Source organism: Cherax quadricarinatus, chromosome 73 (genome assembly GCF_038502225.1).
Source record: "Cherax quadricarinatus isolate ZL_2023a chromosome 73, ASM3850222v1, whole genome shotgun sequence".
Classification (NCBI taxonomy): Eukaryota; Metazoa; Arthropoda; class Malacostraca; order Decapoda; family Parastacidae; genus Cherax; species Cherax quadricarinatus.
The window spans coordinates 2,289,166-2,310,017 of NC_091364.1; the positions used below are offsets into that span (position 1 = coordinate 2,289,166).

At 44.1% G+C, this 20,852-nt stretch overlaps 1 protein-coding gene across 1 annotated transcript in view; it reads right to left on the reverse strand.

Annotated features, from left to right (window-relative positions):
- The window catches only part of LOC128701193 (uncharacterized), a 68,951-nt gene extending 48,965 nt beyond the window's left edge, over positions 1-19,986 (reverse strand). Inside the window, exon 1 of the mRNA XM_053794790.2 lies at positions 19,741-19,986. Coding sequence (XP_053650765.2) covers positions 19,741-19,986 — 246 coding nt within the window. The remainder of the gene's footprint in view (positions 1-19,740) is intronic.
- Positions 19,987-20,852: the final 866 nt, after the last annotated feature.

Below are 20,852 nucleotides of genomic sequence, written 5' to 3' on the forward strand. Positions count from 1 at the left end.
TACCAGACAGTGTGTGGATACCGGGCAGTGTGTGGATACCAGACAGTGTGTGGATACCAGGCAGTGTGTGGATACCAGGCAGTGTGTGGACACCAGTGTGTGGATACCAGGCAGTGTGTGGATACCAGTGTGTGGATACCAGACAGTGTGTGGATATCAGGCAGTGTGTGGATACCAGGCAGTGTGTGGATACCAGTGTGTAGATACCAGACAGTGTGTGGATACCAGGCAGTGTGTGGATACCAGGCAGTGTATGGATACCAGGCAGTGTGTGGATACCAGGCAGTGTGTGGATACCAGGCAGTGTGTGGATACCAGGCAGTGTGTGGATACCAGACAGTGTGTGGATACCAGTCAGTGTGTGGATACCAGGCAGTGTGTAGATACCAGGCAGTGTGTGGATACCAGTGTGTAGATACCAGACAGTGTGTGGATACCAGGCAGTGTGTGGATACCAGGCAGTGTGCGGATACAGACAGTGTGTGGATACCAGACAGTGTGTGGATACCAGACAGTGTGTGGATACCAGACAGTGTGTGGGTACCAGACAGTGTTATGGATACCAGACAGTGTGTGGTTACCAGACAGTGTGTGGATACCAGGCAGTGTATGGATACCAGGCAGTGTGTGGATACCAGGCAGTGTGTGGATACCAGGCAGTGTGTGGATGCCAGGCAGTGTGTGGATACCAGACAGTGTGTGAATACCAGTCAGTGTGTGGATACCAGGCAGTGTGTAGATACCAGGCAGTGTGTGGAAACCAGTGTGTAAATACCAGATAGTGTGTGGATACCAGGCAGTGTGTGGATACCAGGCAGTGTGAGGATACAGACAGTGTGTGGATACCAGGCAGTGTGTGGATACCAGACAGTGTGTGGATACCAGACAGTGTGTGGATACCAGACAGTGTGTGGATACCAGACAGTGTATGGATACCAGACAGTGTGTGGATACCAGACAGTGTGTGGATACCAGGCAGTGTGTGGATACCAGTGTATGGATACCAGGCAGTGTGTGGATACCAGTGTGTAGATACCAGACAGTGTGTGGATATCAGGCAGTGTGTGGATACCAGACAGTGTGTGGATACCAGACAGTGTGTGTGGATAACAGACAGTGTGTGGATACCAGACAGTGTGTGGATACCAGACAGTGTGTGGATACCAGATAGTGTGTGGATACCAGACAGTGTGTGAATACCAGGCAGTGTGTGGATACCAGGCAGTGCGTGGATACCAGACAGTGTGTGGATACCAGGCAGTGTGTGGATACCAGGCAGTGTGTGGATACCAGACAGTGTGTGGATACCAGACAGTGTGTGGATACCAGACAGTGTGTGGATACCAGACAGTGTGTGGATACCAGGCAGTGTGTGGATACCAGACAGGGTGTGGATACCAGACAGAGTATGGATACCAGATAGTGTGTGGATACCAGATAGTGTGTGGATACCAGACAGTGTATGGATACCAGGCAGTGTGTGGATATCAGATAGTGTGTGGATACCAGACGGTGTGTGGATACCAGATAGTGTGTGGATACCAGCCAGTGTATGGATACCAGACAGTGTGTGGATACCAGACAGTGTGTGGATACTAGACAGTGTGTGGATACCAGACAGTGTGTGGATACCAGACAGTGTGTGATACCAGTGTGTGGATACCAGGCAGTGTGTGGATACCAGACAGTGTATGGATACCAGACAGTGTGTGGATACCAGACAGTGTATGGATACCAGACAGTGTGTGGATTCCAGACAGTGTGTGATACCAGTGTGTAGATACCAGGCAGTGTGTGATACCAGTGTGTGGATACCAGGCAGTGTGTGGATACCAGACAGTGTATGGATACCAGACAGTGTGTGGATACCAGACAGTGTATGGATACCAGACAGTGTGTGGATACCAGACAGTGTGTGATACCAGTGTGTGGATACCAGGCAGTGTGTGGATACAGACAGTGTGTAGATACCAGACAGTGTGTGGATATCAGGCAGTGTGTGGATACCAGGCAGTGTGTGGATACCAGACAGTGTGTGGATACCAGGCAGTGTGTGGATACCAGACAGTGTGTGGATACCAGACAGTGTGTGGATACCAGGCAGTGTGTGGATACCAGACAGTGTGTGGATTCCAGGCAGTGTGTGGATACCAGACAGTGTGTGGATACCAGACAGTGTGTGGATACCAGACAGTGTGTGATACCAGTGTGTGGATACCAGGCAGTGTGTGATACCAGTGTGTGGATACCAGGCAGTGTGTGGATACAGACAGTGTGTAGATACCAGACAGTGTGTGGATATCAGGCAGTGTGTGGATACCAGGCAGTGTGTGGATACCAGACAGTGTGTGGATACCAGGCAGTGTGTGGATACCAGACAGTGTGTGGATACCAGACAGTGTGTGGATACCAGGCAGTGTGTGGATACCAGACAGAGTGTGGATACCAGACAGTGTGTGGATACCAGCCAGTGTGTAGATACCAGACAGTGTGTGGATACCAGACAGTGTGTGGATACCAGACAGTGTGTGGATACCAGGCAGTGTGTGGATACCAGGCAGTGTATGGATACCAGACAGTGTGTGGATACCAGGCAGTGTGTGGATACCAGACAGTGTGTGGATACCAGGCAGTGTGTGGATACCAGACAGTGTGTGGATACCAGACAGTGTGTGGATACCAGACAGTGTGTGGATACCAGGCAGTGTGTGGATACCAGATAGTGTGTGGATACCAGGCAGTGTGTGGATACCAGGCAGTGTGTGGATACCAGACAGTGTGTGGATACCAGGCAGTGTGTGGATACCAGACAGTGTGTGGATGCCAGACAGTGTGTGGATACCGGACAGTGTGTGGATACCAGGCAGTGTGTGGATACCAGGCAGTGTGTGGATACCAGGCAGTGTGTGGATACCAGACAGTGTGTGGATACCAGGCAGTGTGTGGATACCAGGCAGTGTGTGGATACCAGACAGTGTGTGGATACCAGGCAGTGTGTGGATACCAGACAGTGTGTGGATACCAGACAGTGTGTGGATACCAGACAGTGTGTGGATACCAGACAGTGTGTGGATACGAAGACAAAGAGTGTGTAAACAGGAGGTGGAGGTAACACAAGGTGTTAGCATACAGGTGGTAGGATTAACTCAAGGCTAAATCTTGAAGGGTGACTCTGAAACATGAATCTCCCGTCAAGTGAATGAGGAAGCTGAGGGGAGAGAACAGAGGGAAGGGAACAGAGGGGAGAGAACAGAGGGGGGAACAGAGAGGAGGGATCAGAGGAGAGAGAGAACAGAGGGGATGGAACAGTGGGGGGACCAGAGGGGAGGGAACAGAGGGGAGGGAACAGAGGGAAGGGAACAGAGGGGAGGGAACAGAGGGAAGGGAACAGAGGGAAGGGAACAGAGGAGAGGGAACAGAGGGGATGGAACAGAGAGGAGGTAACAAAAGGGAGGGAACATAGAGGAGGGAACGAAAGGGAGGAAACAGAGAGGAGGGAACAAAAGGGAGGGAACATAGAGGAAGGAACAAAAGGGAGGGAACAGAGAGGAAGGAACAAAAGGGAGGGAACAGAGAGGATGGAACAAAAGGGAGGGAACAGAGAGGAAGGAACAAAATGCAGGGAACAGAGAGGAAGGAACAAAAGGGAGGAAACAGAGAGGAAGGAACAAAAGGGAGGGAACAGAGAGGAAGGAACAAAAGGGAGGGAACAGAGAGGAGGGAACAAAAGGGAGGGAACATAGAGGAGGGAACAAAAGGGAGGGATCAGAGAGGAGGGAACAAAAGGGAGGGAACAGAGAGGAGGGAACAAAAGGGAGGGAACAGAGAGGAGGGAACAAAAGGGAGGGAACAGAGAGGGGGGAACAAAAGGGAGGGAACAGAGAGGAGGGAACAAAAGGGAGGGAACAGAGAGGAAGGAACAAAAGGGAGGGAACAGAGAGGAAGGAACAAAAGGGAGGAAACAGAGAGGAAGGAACAAAAGGAGGAAACAGAGAGGAAGGAACAAAAGGGAGGAAACAGAGAGGAAGGAACAAAAGGGAGGGAACAGAGAGGAGGGAACAAAAGGGAGGGAACAGAGAGGGGGGAACAAAAGGGAGGGATCAGAGAGGAGGGAACAAAAGGGAGGGAACAGAGAGGAGGGAACAAAAGGGAGGGAACAGAGAGGAGGGAACAAAAGGGAGGGAACAGAGAGGAAGGAACAAAAGGGAGGGAACAGAGAGGAGGGAACAAAAGGGAGGAAACAGAGAGGAGGGAACAAAAGGGAGGAAACAGAGAGGAGGGAACAAAAGGGAGGGAACAGAGAGGAAGGAACAAAAGGGAGGAAACAGAGAGGAGGGAACAAAAGGGAGGAAACAGAGAGGAGGGAACAAAAGGGAGGAAACAGAGAGGAGGGAACAAAAGGGAGGGAACAGAGAGGAAGGAACAAAAGGGAGGGAACAGAGAGGAGGGAACAAAAGGGAGGGAACAGAGAGGAGGGAACAAAAGGGAGGGAACAGAGAGGAGGGAACAAAAGGGAGGGAACAGAGAGGAGGGAACAAAAGGGAGGGAACAGAGAGGAGGGAACAAAAGGGAGGGAACAGAGAGGAAGGAACAAAAGGGAGGGAACAGAGAGGAAGGAACAAAAGGGAGGGAACAGAGAGGAAGGAACAAAAGGGAGGGAACAGAGAGGAAGGAACAAAAGGGAGGGAACAGAGAGGAAGGAACAAAAGGGAGGAAACAGAGAGGAGGGAACAAAAGGGAGGAAACAGAGAGGAGGGAACAAAAGGGAGGAAACAGAGAGGAGGGAACAAAAGGGAGGGAACAGAGAGGAAGGAACAAAAGGGAGGGAACAGAGAGGAAGGAACAAAAGGGAGGGAACAGAGAGGAAGGAACAAAAGGGAGGGAACAGAGAGGAAGGAACAAAAGGGAGGGAACAGAGAGGAGGGAACAAAAGGGAGGGAACAGAGAGGAAGGAACAAAATGGAGGGAACAGAGAGGAAGGAACAAAAGGGAGGGAACAGAGAGGAAGGAACAAAAGGGAGGGAACAGAGAGGAGGGAACAAAAGGGAGGGAACAGAGAGGAAGGAACAAAAGGGAGGGAACAGAGAGGAAGGAACAAAAGGGAGGGAACAGAGAGGAGGGAACAAAAGGGAGGGAACAGAGAGGAGGGAACAAAAGGGAGGAAACAGAGAGGAGGGAACAAAAGGGAGGAAACAGAGAGGAAGGAACAAAAGGGAGGGAACAGAGAGGAAGGAACAAAAGGGAGGGAACAGAGAGGAGGGAACAAAAGGGAGGGAACAGAGAGGAAGGAACAAAAGGGAGGGAACAGAGAGGAGGGAACAAAAGGGAGGGAACAGAGAGGAGGGAACAAAAGGGAGGGAACAGAGAGGAGGGAACAAAAGGGAGGAAACAGAGAGGAAGGAACAAAAGGGAGGGAACAGAGAGGAAGGAACAAAAGGGAGGGAACAGAGAGGAAGGAACAAAAGGGAGGGAACAGAGAAGAAGGAACAAAAGGGAGGGAACAGAGAGGAGGGAACAAAAGGAAGGGAACAGAGAGGAAGGAACAAAAGGAAGGGAACAGAGAGGAAGGAACAAAAGGGAGGGAACAGAGAGGAAGGAACAAAAGGAAGGGAACAGAGAGGAAGGAACAAAAGGAAGGGAACAGAGAGGAAGGAACAAAAGGAAGGGAACAGAGAGGAAGGAACAAAAGGAAGGGAACAGAGAGGAAGGAACAAAAGGGAGGGAACAGAGAGGAGGGAACAAAAAAATGCGTGCCAAGGAAAATATTCACAAGAAGATAAAACAAACTACATGAACAACCAGCCATGAACAACCAGCCATGAACAACCAGCCATGAACAACCAGCCATGAACAACCAGCCATGAACAACCAGCCATGAACAACCAGCCATGAACAACCAGCCATGAACAACCAGCCATGAACAACCAGCCATGAACAACCAGCCATGAACAACCAGCCATGAACAACCAGCCATGAACAACCAGCCATGAACAACCAGCCATGAACAACCAGCCTTGAACAACCAGCCATGAACAACCAGCCATGAACAACCAACCATGAACAACCAGCCATGAACAACCAGCCATGAACAACCAGCCATGGAGAACCAGCCATGAACAACCAGCCATGAACAACCAGCCATGAACAACCAGCCATGAACAACCAGCCATGAACAACGAGCCATGAACAACCAGCCATGAACAACCAGCCATGAACAACCAACCATGAACAACCAGCCATGAACAACCAGCCATGAACAACCAGCCATGGAGAACCAGCCATGAACAACCAGCCATGAACAACGAGCCATGAACAACCAGCCATGAACAACCAACCATGAACAACCAGCCATGAACAACCAGCCATGAACAACCAGCCATGAACAACCAGCCATGGAGAACCAGCCATGAACAACCAGCCATGAACAACCAGCCATGAACAACCAGCCATGAACAACCAGCCATGAGCAACCAGCCATGAACAACCAGCCATGAACAACCAGCCATGGAGAACCAGCCATGAACAACCAGCCATGAACAACCAGCCATGAACAACCAGCCATGAACAACCAGCCATGAACAACCAGCCATGAACAACCAGCCATGAACAACCAGCCATGAACAACCAGCCATGAACAACCAGCCATGAACAACCAGCCATGAACAACCAGCCATGAACAACCAGCCATGAACAACCAGCCATGAACAACCAGCCATGAACAACCAGCCATGAACAACCAGCCATGAACAACCAGCCATGAACAACCAGCCTTGAACAACCAGCCATGAACAACCAGCCATGAACAACCAACCATGAACAACCAGCCATGAACAACCAGCCATGAACAACCAGCCATGGAGAACCAGCCATGAACAACCAGCCATGAACAACCAGCCATGAACAACCAGCCATGAACAACCAGCCATGAACAACTAGCCATGAACAACCAGCCATGAACAACCAGCCATGAACAACCAACCATGAACAACCAGCCATGAACAACCAGCCATGAACAACCAGCCATGGAGAACCAGCCATGAACAACCAGCCATGAACAACCAGCCATGAACAACCAGCCATGAACAACCAACCATGAACAACCAGCCATGAACAACCAGCCATGAACAACCAGCCATGAACAACCAGCCATGGAGAACCAGCCATGAACAACCAGCCATGAACAACCAGCCATGAACAACCAGCCATGAACAACCAGCCATGAGCAACCAGCCATGAACAACCAGCCATGAACAACCAGCCATGGAGAACCAGCCATGAACAACCAGCCATGAACAACCAGCCATGAACAACCAGCCATGAACAACCAGCCATGAACAACCAGCCATGAACAACCAGCCATGAACAACCAGCCATGAACAACCAGCCATGAACAACCAGCCATGAACAACCAGCCATGAACAACCAGCCATGAACAACCAGCCATGAACAACCAGCCATGAACAACCATCCATGAACAACCAGCCATGAACAACCGGCCATGAACAACCGGCCATGAACAACCAGCCATGAACAACCGGCCATGAACAACCAGCCATGAACAACCAGCCTTGAACAACCAGCCATGAACAACCAGCCATGAACAACCAGCCATGAACAAACAGCCATGAACAACCAGCCATGAACAACCAGCCATGAACAACCAGTTATGAACAACCGGCCATGAACAACTGGCCATGAACAACCAGCCATGAACAACCAGCCATGAACAACCAGCCATGAACAACCGGCCATGAACAACCAGCCATGAACAACCAGCCATGAACAACCAGCCATGAACAACCAGCCATGAACAACCAGCCATGAACAACCAGCCATGAACAACCAGCCATGAACAACCAGCCATGAACAACCAGCCATGAACAACCAGCCTTGAACAACCAGCCATGAACAACCAGCCATGGAGAACAAAAAATCACTATACCGTAGCTGGAACAATTCACACTGTTATTAAATCCTGAACAACTCACTGTCAGGTCATGAACACGTTATTAAGTGGACAGATAATGGTCCAACGAGGGGGCGAAACATCGCCCGAAGTGTATTTCAGTTGTATATCACTACAATCAGTGTCTTCGTAAGCTGAAGTCAGTGTGCTAGTGATTTCTAACACTGTAAATCACTGAAAATCACTAAATCACTGAAAATCACTGTTAAATCACTAAAAATAACCGAAAATAACTGCAAATCACTGAAAATTACTGTAAATAACTGAAACCCACTGTAAATTATGAAAATCACTGTAAATCACTGTAAACAACTAGAACACTGGAAAAATCAAAGATTAGCTACGGTTGAAGTTGAATATTTATTTACATCTGTAATAATAATAATAATAATAATAATAATAATAATAATAATAATAATAATATTAATAATAATAATAATAATAATAATAATAATAATAATAATAATAATAATAATAATAATAGCAACAACAACAACAACAACAACAATAATAATAATAATAATAATAATAATAATAATAATAATAATAATAATAATAATAATAATAATAACAATAATAATAATAATAATGTCATCAACAACAACAACAACAACAACAACAACAACAATAATAATAATAATAATAATAATAATAATAATAATAATAATTTAGATTAAAAAGATAAAGGATGGTTGATAACTCAGTAAGACTGAGTCAAGTCTGGTAGTGTGACTTACTGTTTGTAAGGTACTGTATCCTCCACCTCCAGGATGCAACCCACCTCAGTCCACTGACCTCCAGGTTAGGTTAGGTAAGGTTCGTCAGGAAACAGGATAAGTGTTTCCTGACGCGGGTTTTAGTCAGATGATGACCCACAGCTGGAGCTTTTGGTCATCTGACCGAGACCTTCCACTGGCTTACCCCTTCACCTCTTTAAAAATTAGGGCACCTATAAGGCACCTACTTAACTCTTACCCATAAACCCCGCCCGAAAATCGAACCCCCGAACCCTTTTGCTTGTGAGACGAGGTCCCTAGCAGAAAGTAGCGAGTGGGGGGGGGGAGGAGTAATAATGTCCCGGGAGGGGGGTAGGGAGGGGAAAACAATGAAATACCCCCGAGATGCGTAGGAGTGACTGGGGAATTTACCCTCATAATGGGTACAGTGGCGGAGAAATATGAGGTCTTGACAAGATTGGATGAGGGTAAATTAATTAAGAGAATGTATGTTAATGAGGTGTGACGGGAGGAGGTGTGAGTGGAGGTGTGAGTGGAGGTTCAGTGTGACTGGAGGCGTGAGTGAAGGTTTAGTGTGACTGGAAGTTTGAGCGGAGGTTCAGTGTGACTGGAGGTGTGAGCAGAGGTTCAGTAGGACTGGAGGTGTGAGTGAAGGTTTAGCGTGACTGGAAATTTTAGCGGAGGTTCAGTGTGACTGGAGGTGTGAACAGAGATTCAATGTGACTGGAGATGTGAGTGGAGGTTCATTGTGACGGGAGGTGTGAGCAGAGGTTCAGTGTGGCTGGAGGTGTGAGCGGAGGTTCAGTAGGACTGGAGGTGTGAGCGAAGGTTCAGTGTGACTGGAGGTGTGAGTGAAGGTTCAGTGTGACTGTAGGTGTGAGTGAAGGTTCAGTGTGGCTGGAGGTGTGAATGGAGGTTCAGTCTGACTGGAGGTGTGAGCAGAGGTTCAGTAGGACTGGAGGTGTGAACAGAGGTTCATAAGAACATAAGAACATAAGAACGAAGGAACACTGCAGAAGGCCTACTGGCCCATGCGAGGCAGGTCCAAGTCTCCTACCGGCTTAAGCCAATGCACCCAACCTAGTCAGGTCAGGTCACATTGACTTAAGGGAGGAACACGGCAACCGACCTGGTAGCACAAGCTATCAGGTCTAACTCACACCCACCCACATCTACTCATGTATTTATCCAACCTATTTTTAAAGCTACACAACGTTCTGGCCTCTATAACAGTACTTGGGAGTTTGTTCCACTCATCCACAACTCTATTACCAAACCAGTACTTTCCTATATCCCTCCTGAATCTGAATTTTTCCAACTTAAAACCATTGCTGCGAGTCCTGTCTAGGCTAGATATTTTCAGCACACTATTTACATCCCCTTTATTTATTCCTGTCTTCCATTTATACACCTCAATCATATCCCCCCTAATTCTACGTCTTTCTAGAGAGTGCAGTTTCAGGGCCCTTAGTCTATCCTCATAGGGAAGGTTTCTGATACATGGGATCATCTTTGTCATCCTCCTTTGTACATTTTCCAGAGAATTTATATCCATTCTGTAATACGGTGACCAAAACTGTGCAGCATAATCTAAATGAGGCCTAACCAAGGATGTATAGAGTTGAAGAACAACCTGAGGACTCCTATTATTTATGCTTCTTGATATGAAGCCAAGGATTCTATTAGCTTTATTGCGAACACTTATGCACTGTTGTCTTGGTTTCAGATTACTGCTAACCAGAACTCCTAAATCTTTTTCGCAATCCGTAATATTAAGATCTACATTATTTAGTTTATATGTGGCATGGTTATTGTCCTGTCCAACATTTAGAACTTTGCATTTGTCTATATTAAACTGCATCTGCCACTTCTCCGACCACTGCATCAGTCTATTCAAATCTTCCTGGAGTGCTCGAATGTCCTCGTCAGAATGAATTCGACGGCCTATTTTGGTGTCATCGGCAAACTTGCCGATGTCGCTCTTTATGCCCTCATCTATGTCGTTTATGTAGATTGTGAACAGCAGGGGGCCCAACACTGACCCCTGTGGAACACCGCTCGTGACGCTTCCCCACTCTGATTTCTCCCCATTTATGCAAACTCTCTGCTGCCTATTTGTCAACCATGCCTCTATCCAGGAAAAAATTTCTCCTCCTATTCCATGTGCTTTAATTTTCCTCAATAGTCTCTGATGTGGGACCCTGTCAAAAGCCTTACTGAAGTCCATATACACAATATCATATTCATTACCATGATCTACCTCCTCAAATACCTTAGTGAAAAAAGTTAATAAATTCGTAAGGCAGGAACGCCCCTTTGTAAAACCATGCTGAGATTCGTTGATTAATTTATGCTTTTCAAGGTGGCTACGAACTGCCTCGGCAATTATTGATTCCATAAATTTTCCCACTATGGAGGTTAGGCTTATTGGTCTATAGTTCGAAGCTAAGGACCTGTCACCTGTTTTGAAAATAGGTATCACATTTGCCATTTTCCACTTATCTGGCACCATGCCAGTTTGTAGTGATATGTTGAAAAGATTTGCCAAAGGTGTGCTAAGCTCCTCTTTACATTCCTTTAGAACCCTTGCATACAGTTCATCAGGGCCTGGGGATTTGTTAGGTTTTAATTTATCTATTTGCCTAAGGACCATGTCACTTGTGACCCTAATAGTGCACAGTTTATTATCGTCCTGTTCTACATAATTTATCATTACTGGAATATCGCTGGTATCCTCCTGTGTAAAAACTGAGAGGAAGTATGTGTTAAAAATTCTACACATTTCCTTATCACTGTCAGTGAGCTGACCCGAGGAACTTTTGAGTGGGCCTATCTTGTCCCTGATCTTACTTCTGTATACCTGAAAGAATCCTTTTGGGTTAGTCTTCGATTCTCTTGCAACTTTAACCTCATAATCTCTATTTGCTTTTCTAATTCCCTTTTTTATTTCTCTCTTTAACTGAATATATCGATTTCTTAATTGCCCCTCTTCTCTTTTGATTTGCCTATATATGCCTCTCTTTTGACCAATCAGATATTTTAATCTATTGTTCATCCATTTAGGATCATTTTTGTTTGATCTGATTTCCCTATTTGGAACATAATTTGACTGAGCAGCTAGAACTATGCCCTGGAAAGCATCATATCGGCAACCATCACCACCTACCTGACCCCTAGTCAGGTCATTCCAGTTCAGCCCACCTAAGTAATTTTTCAGTCCTATGAAATCAGCCAAGCGAAAGTCAGGGACGGAGACTTGATTGCCATTATTAGGGGAATTCCATGATATGTTAAAACTGAGTGATTTGTGATCACTCTCCCCAAGCTCATCATTAACCTCAAGATTATTAATTAGTGTTTCCCTACTGGCAAGAACCAAGTCAAGGAGGTTATTTCCCCTAGTTGGCTCTGTCACAAACTGTTTTAAAAAACAATCCTGGATCGTATCAAGAAAGTCACCCGACTCTAAATTTCCTGTCAAATTGCTCCAGTCAATCTGTCTATAGTTGAAATCTCCCATTAGCACAACATTTTCGTATGTAGATGCCTTACGAATTTCGTCCCATAGAAGTTTACTGCACTCCCTATCAAGATTTGGGGCCCTGTAAATCACACCCAAAATTAGTTTTTCTCGGCCCTCGAGAAGCTGTAACCAAACAGATTCAGTGGCTGACGCTTCTAATTTAATATCTTGTCTAACACAACAATTTAAATTGTCTCTGACATACATCGCTACTCCACCACCTTTCCTGTTGACCCTGTCAGTGTGGAATAATTTATAGCCTTGTATGTGACATTCAGAGGGCATCTCTCTATCTTTCAGATTGAGCCAGGTCTCTGTTATAGCAATAATATCTATGTTTCCTGCACTTGCAATTAATCTTAGCTCATCTATCTTATTTCTAACACTCCTGCTATTAGTATAGTAAACCTTAAGGGAGCTAGTCCCTTGCTGCCCTCTGCTGTCCCCCTTTGTTTGCTGACCTGTTCTATTGTCTTTATTTATAACTTCATGCTGAATGCCTTTTATACATTTACTGTTTCCAACCCTAGTGTTGCAACCTGCTTGTTTCCCACACACACCCATACCTCTATCTTCCATCAGTTTAAAATCATAGGCATTTCACCAATGGCCTTCTCAATCGAGTCTGCAAGTGCTACCACCCCTGCCCCAGAGAGATGTACCCCATCCCTTGCATACATATCATGTTTGCCATAAAAGTTGTTCCAGTTGTCAATGAATGGGATTGCAAGTTCCTTGCAGTATCTGTCTAGCCAGCAATTTACACCAATTGCCCTAGACAACCATTCATTTCCTACTCCCCTTCTAGGCAAGATGCTACATATGATTGGGATCCCTCCCTTAGACTTAATGAAATCTATAGCTGACCTGTACTTATCTAGCAGCTCTTCTCTCCTACCCTTCCCAATATCATTTCCACCAGCACTGAGACAGATAATGGGCTTGTTTCCATTACCTGACATGATATTATCCAGCCTGTTGACAATGTCCCCAACACCAGCTCCAGGGAAGCACACTCTATCTCTCATCTTCTTATTCCTATTACAAAAAGCACGGTCAACATATCTTACCTGAGAGTCACCAACCACAAGAATGCGCTTACCTTCATTAGCAGGAGCAGTAGTACCCTTACCTTCACTGCCACTGAAGTACATTCATCCTGGAGAACAGAGAAGCGATTTCCTACCTTCAGATCTTCACTCTTAACTTTCCTTACTCTGATGCGCCTCCCATTACTGTGAACAACTCGCCACTTGTAGCAGGTGCTGGGCTGCACCTCACTGCTGGTAGCCGTTGCTACCTCCCCACCTACAGCCTCCTCACAGTGAGAGACAGACTGCACCTCACTGCTAGAAGCCTCATTCCCCACATCTCCAACCACCTCACACTCTCTCCCAGGCCCATTGAGGTGGACCTTCAGCCTCCTAATCTCCTCCTGGAGAAGCAAGACCTCCTCCTTCAACTCTCCAACCTCAGTTTTTAAAACACTGCAGAAGCAAGCCATGCTTTGTAACCGTTCACGCTAATCCCCAAAGCAGCTCAGGGTCTGTGACCTCACGTGACGACTGACCACTGAGCAGAGGTTCAGTAGGACTGGAGGTGTGAACAGAGGTTCAGTGTGACTGGAGGTGTGAGTGGAGGTTCAGTTTGACTGGAGGTGTGAGCAGAGGTTCAGTGTGACTGGAGGTATGAGTGGAGGTTCAGTGTGACTGGAGGTGTGAACAGAGGTTCAGTGTGACTGGAGGTGTGAGTGAAGGTTCAGTGTGACTGGAGGTGTGAGTGGAGGTTCAGTGTGACTGGAGGTATGAGTGGAGGTTCAGTGTGACTGGAGGTGTGAACAGAGGTTCAGTGTGACTGGAGGTGTGAGCGAAGGTTCAGTGTGACTGGAGGTGTGAGTGGAGGTTCAGTGTGACTGGAGGTGTGAACAGAGGTTCAGTGTGACTGGAGGTGTGAGTGAAGGTTCAGTGTGACTGGAGGTATGAGTGGAGGTTCAGTGTGACTGGAGGTGTGAACAGAGGTTCAGTGTGACTGGAGGTGTGAGTGAAGGTTCAGTGGAACGCGAGCGAGAGCAACAATTCTTGAAGTTATAATTCATACCATCAAAAATATACCCAGACCATAGGTTATTCTTCAACTCTACGTCTCCTTGGATAACTAAAGTGTAACGAACACTTGTCAATGTTCAGTAATAACCCAAATGGCGATAGAAACTCAGAAGTTTAATTGATCTGCATATTTCGATCCCTTTCTGGGATCCTCTTCAGCAGATACACAAATAAAAGGAGAACATGAATATATAGTGAACATTGCAGGTTGGTAAATTCTCATTTAGAATATACTACCTTGTCTCCATATTACAGAACGGACATAAATATGCTGGAAATCTTACAAGAGAGGATGACAAAGTTGATCCCTACGAGGATAGACTAAGGGGCCTAAATCTACACTCTCTAGAAAGGCGTAGAATTAAGGGAAAATATGATTGAGGTGTATAAATGGAAATCAGGAATAAATAAAGGGGACGCCAATAAGGTCCTATAAATATCTAACCAAGACAGGACTCGCAGCAATGGTTTCAAGTTGGAAGAATTTAGATTTAGAAAGGATATAGGAAAGCACTGGTTTGGTGATAGAGTTGTGGATGAGTGGAACAAACTCCAGAGTACCGTCATTGTACATACGTCAAATTATGAATGTATATTATTTTTTTTAAACGCGGTATCACATTCAACAGTCCATCCTCTTGACACTTATATACCTTACATCCCAGGTCTATAAAACACGCCTTGTATCCAAACTCTACAGAACACACCTTGTATGCAAGGTCTACAAAACACTTTGTATCCCAGGCCTACAAAATCGCACCCTATATCCTGTTTCCCTGGTCATGGAGCCATGACGTGGGATCCAGTACCGTGGACGATGCTTTGGGGAATCCTACACAGTGAGATCGAATCTCATCCGTTCCGGAAATAATAAAAATAAGAGAGAGATGATGTTTAGAAATGTTTACATCTTGTAAGGGCATCTTGAGAGGATGTTTGAAGGGAATACCGGCAGCTTCCCAGCTCCTCCGTCAGCTCTTTTCACCCTCACTTAAGCTGAAATTTCTTCACTTGTGAATGCTTAGCCGAGCTTCACACATACACACACACACATACACATACACACACACACACACACACACTCACACACACACACACACACACACACATACACACACACACACACACGCACACACACACACACACACACACACACACACACACACACACAAGACAAGGTAGACAAGGTGGACAAAGACAGGATGTTCCAGGGAGGGGACACAGAAACAAGAGGCCACAATTGGAAGTTGAAGACACAAATGAGTCAGAGAGATATTAGGAAGTATTTCTTCAGTCAAAGAGTTGTAAGGCAGTGGAATAGCCTAGAAAATGACGTAGTGGAGGCAGGAACCATACACAGTTTTAAGACGAGGTTTGATAAAGCTCATGGAGCGGGGAGAGAGAGGGCCTAGTAGCAACCGGTGAAGAGGCGGGGCCAGGAGCTAGGACTCGACCCCTGCAACCACAAATAGGTGAGTACAAATAGGTGAGTACATACATACACACACACACACACATAGAGAGAGAGAGAGAGAGAGAGAGAGAGAGAGAGAGAGAGAGAGAGAGAGAGAGAGAGAGAGAGAGAGAGAAAGAACAACTATTCCCGATGGACACAGAAATTAACCTATCATAATCCAATCAACTTTGTCTTCCATTTTATGTCCCCCGGAGCTTTGTGGGTCAACCTGCCGTTGAACAGGGGCCACAGTGTTGAACACTATCACTGCGTTGCACACTCACCCACAGCGTCGAACCTCGTCCAAACGTTGAGCATTCAATCATCAAGAGCACCGATCACTGAACATCCAATCAATTCTGAACCTTAACCTATCGTTCAACATCTATCACTGAACACGTCATCACGAACATTCAGCATGTTCAATCACTCAACATTCAGAGTGGCCAGACAGAGCTGGGATCACTTTGCCTTTGCAAATTAACGAATAAAGAACAGAGGTCTCTTGCGAGTTAATACAGGAACTGCTGCTACAGGAATTGCTGAATGATGTAACGTAGCAGGAAGTATAATGTACAATGTCTGGGCGAAACATGACTTGATAAAGGTCTACACAGAGAGAAACATGACTTGATAAAGGTCTTCACAGAGAGAAACATGACTTGATAAAGGTCTTCACAGAGAGAAACATGACTTGATAAAGGTCTACACAGAGAGAAACATGACTTGATAAAGGTCTACACAGAGAGAAACATGACTTGATAAAGGTCTTCACAGAGAGAAACATGACTTGATAAAGGTCTACACAGAGAGAAACATGACTTGATAAAGGTCTTCACAGAGAGAAACATGACTTGATAAAGGTCTACACAGAGAGAAACATGACTTGATAAAGGTCTTCACAGAGAGAAACATGACTTGATAAAGGTCTTCACAGAGAGAAACATGACTTGATAAAGGTCTACACAGAGAGAAACATGACTTGATAAAGGTCTACACAGAGAGAAACATGACTTGATAAAGGTCTACACAGAGAGAAACATGACTTGATAAAGGTCTACACAGAGAGAAACATGACTTGATAAAGGTCTACACAGAGAGAAACATGACTTGATAAAGGTCTTCACAGAGAGAAACATGACTTGATAAAGGTCTACACAGAGAGAAACATGACTTGATAAAGGTCTTCACAGAGAGAAACATGACTTGATAAAGGTCTACACAGAGAGAAACATGACTTGATAAAGGTCTTCACAGAGAGAAACATGACTTGATAAAGGTCTTCACAGAGAGAAACATGACTTGATAAAGGTCTACACAGAGAGAAACATGACTTGATAAAGGTCTACACAGAGAGAAACATGACTTGATAAAGGTCTACACAGAGAGAAACATGACTTGATAAAGGTCTACACAGAGAGAAACATGACTTGATAAAGCTCTACACAGAGTGAAACATAGCTTGATAAAGCTCTACACAGAGTGAAACAAAACTTGATAAAGCTCTACACAGAGTGAAACAGCTTGATAAAGCTCTACACAGAGTGAAACATGATGAAGCTCTACACAGAGTGAAACATGGTAAAGCTCTAAACAGAGTGAAACATGACTTGATAAAGCTCTACACAGAGAGAAACATGACTTGATAAAGCTCTACACAGAGTGAAACATAGCTTGATAAAGCTCTACACAGAGTGAAACAAAACTTGATAAAGCTCTACACAGAGAGAAACATGACTTGATAAAGCTCTACACAGAGTGAAACATAGCTTGATAAAGCTCTACACAGAGTGAAACAAAACTTGATAAAGCTCTACACAGAGTGAAACATGACTTGATAAAGGTCTACACAGAGAGAAACATGACTTGATAAAGCTCTACACAGAGAGAAACATAGCTTGATAAAGCTCTATACAGAGTGAAACAAGACTTGATAAAGCTCTACACAGAGTGAAACATGACTTGATAAAGCTCTACACAGAGTGAAACAAAACTTGATAAAGCTCTACACAGAGTGAAACAAGACTTGATAAAGCTCTACACAGAGAGAAACATGACTTTATAAAGCTCTACACAGAGTGAAACATAGCTTGATAAAGATCTACACAGAGTGAAACAAGACTTGATAAAGCTCTACACAGAGTGAAACAAGACTTGATAAAGCTCTACACAGAGTGAAACATGACTTGATAAAGCTCTACACAGAGTGAAACAAAACTTGATAAAGCTCTACACAGAGTGAAACAAAACTTGATAAAGCTCTACACAGAGTGAAACATAGCTTGATAAAGCTCTACACAGAGTGAAACAAAACTTGATAAAGCTCTACACAGAGTGAAACAAGACTTGATAAAGCTCTACACAGAGTGAAACATGACTTGATAAAGCTCTACACAGAGTGAAACAAAACTTGATAAAGCTCTACACAGAGTGAAACAAAACTTGATAAAGCTCTACACAGAGTGAAACATAGCTTGATAAAGCTCTACACAGAGTGAAACAAAACTTGATAAAGCTCTACACAGAGTGAAACATGACTTGATAAAGCTCTACACAGAGTGAAACAAAACTTGATAAAGCTCTACACAGAGTGAAACAAAACTTGATAAAGCTCTACACAGAGTGAAACAAAACTTGATGAAGCTCTACACAGAGTGAAACATAACTTGATAAAGCTCTAAACAGAGTGAAACATAGCTTGATAAAGCTCTACACAGAGTGAAACATGATGAAGCTCTACACAGAGTGAAACATGATAAAGCTCTAAACAGAGTGAAACATGACTTGATAAAGCTCTACACAGAGAGAAACATGACTTGATAAAGCTCTACACAGAGTGAAACAAAACTTGATAAAGCTCTACACAGAGTGAAACATAGTTTGATAAAGCTCTACACAGAGTGAAACATAGCTTGATAAAGCTCTACACAGAGTGAAACAACTTGATAAAGCTCTACACAGAGTGAAACATTGCTTGATAAAGCTCTACACAGAGTGAAACATAACTTGATAAAGCTCTACACAGAGTGAAACATAACTTGATAAAGCTCTACACAGAGTGAAACAAAACTTGATAAAGCTCTACACAGAGTGAAACATGACTTGACAAAGCTCTACACAGAGTGGATTTGCATCCCTTAAAAAAAACGGGAGACTGGTGTATATCAACTCCAGGAGAGCTGTAGGCTCGACCTTCCGTCCAGCAGGGCACAAGAAAGGAATGCAGACCTCTGTTTACGAAGGTCGCTGATCTTGCAGCTTCTAAGATTAAGCCTAGTTAGATCTGCCTGCATATATTCCTAGCACTGTAATATCGGCAGGCTAATTGCATGCGCAACTGGTATTTACAAGGCGCTTTCAACTCCTTTTGAAAATTAATGACCTAGGAGTGTGTGTGTGTGTGTATGTGTGTGTGTTTGTACTCACCTATTTGTGGTTGTAGGGGTCGATTCATGGCTTCTAGTCCTGACTCTTTGCTAGTTGCTCCTAGGTACTACTAGATGCGCGCTCGCTCGCGGGTGTATGTGTGTGTGTGTGTGTGTGTGTGTGTGTGTGTGTGTGTGTGTGTGTGTGTGTGTGTGTGTGTGTGTATGTGTGTGTGTGTACAGAAGCTGACATTTAATTTAGAAAGTTACTGGAAAGGCTGACAATAGTTTAGAAAGCTACTGGAAAGGCTGACATCAATTTAGAAAGCTATTGGGAAGGCCGACATTAGTGAAAGCTACTGGAAAGGCCAACATTGATTTATAAAGCTACTGGAAAGGCAGACATTAATTAGAAAGCTACTGGAAAGGCAGACAATAGTTTAGAAAGCTACTGGAAAGGCAGACAATAGTTTAGAAAGCTACTGGAAAGGCAGACAATAGTTTAGAAAGCTACTGGAAAGGCTGACATCAGTTTAAAAACCTAATGGAAAGACTGACATTGGCTTCAGGAAATAACGATTGACTTACACTAACGTTGACGTAAGGAACAGCGAGTACCATCTTATTGGGACTCTCTTCCGGTTTGTATCTGAAGAACTCAAGGTCATTGAAGTACCACTTGAGCGAGTAGAGCCTCTCCCTCGGTCCCTCCCACTGGCACCCAAGTTCCACTTGGTCTCCCAGCGCTACGTACTGAGGCACGTCCAAGCGAGTGATGTGTACACCCTCGGCACGGCCTGGAAGAGTACGGCAGGACATTATAATCTTCTCCATGGGGTCAGTGTGGTGTTAGGGGGTGATAGATGGGATGTTAGGGGTGATAGAAGCGGTGTTAATTAAGGGTAATAGGGGATGGGGAGAGGGATATTGTAAGGGATGAAGGAGGAGGGGGGGAGTGTAGTGTTAGGTTAGTGGTCTTGGAAGTATTGATTTACTTACAGTATTAAAAGGAATTTTTGAACTAAGTGAAAATAATTTCTTATCGTTTAATGATAATAATAATAATAATAATAATAATAATAATAATAATAATAATAATAATAATAATAATAATAATAATAATAATAATAATAATAATAATAATAATAACAATAATAAGACAATTATTATTATTATTATTATTATTATTATTATTATTATTATTATTATTATTATTATTATTATTATTATTATTATTATTATTAATATTATTATTGTCGTTATTATTATCATTAATACTATTATTATTATTATTACCATTCTTCTTCTTCCTGTTCCTCCTGCTCCTCCTCCTCTCCTCTTATCAGTGATATTTTCCTCATTACACCCACCCTAAGTTTTTACCCTCCAGTAATCCCATTACAATGACCTCTTAACTATTAACTATTCACCAATTAAAGATTTCACTAATTGTCTCTATGTGAGAGATAATCAGAAATTCTACTTAATTCTGGTAGCATTCTCCTACAGGATCTCTTTCAATTCCCAAACTTTACATTTAAATGCTAAGCCTGTCATAATTTGATCAATATATATATATATATATATATATATATATATATATATATATATATATATATATATATATATATATATATATATATATATATATATATATATATATATATATATATATATATATATATATATATATATATATA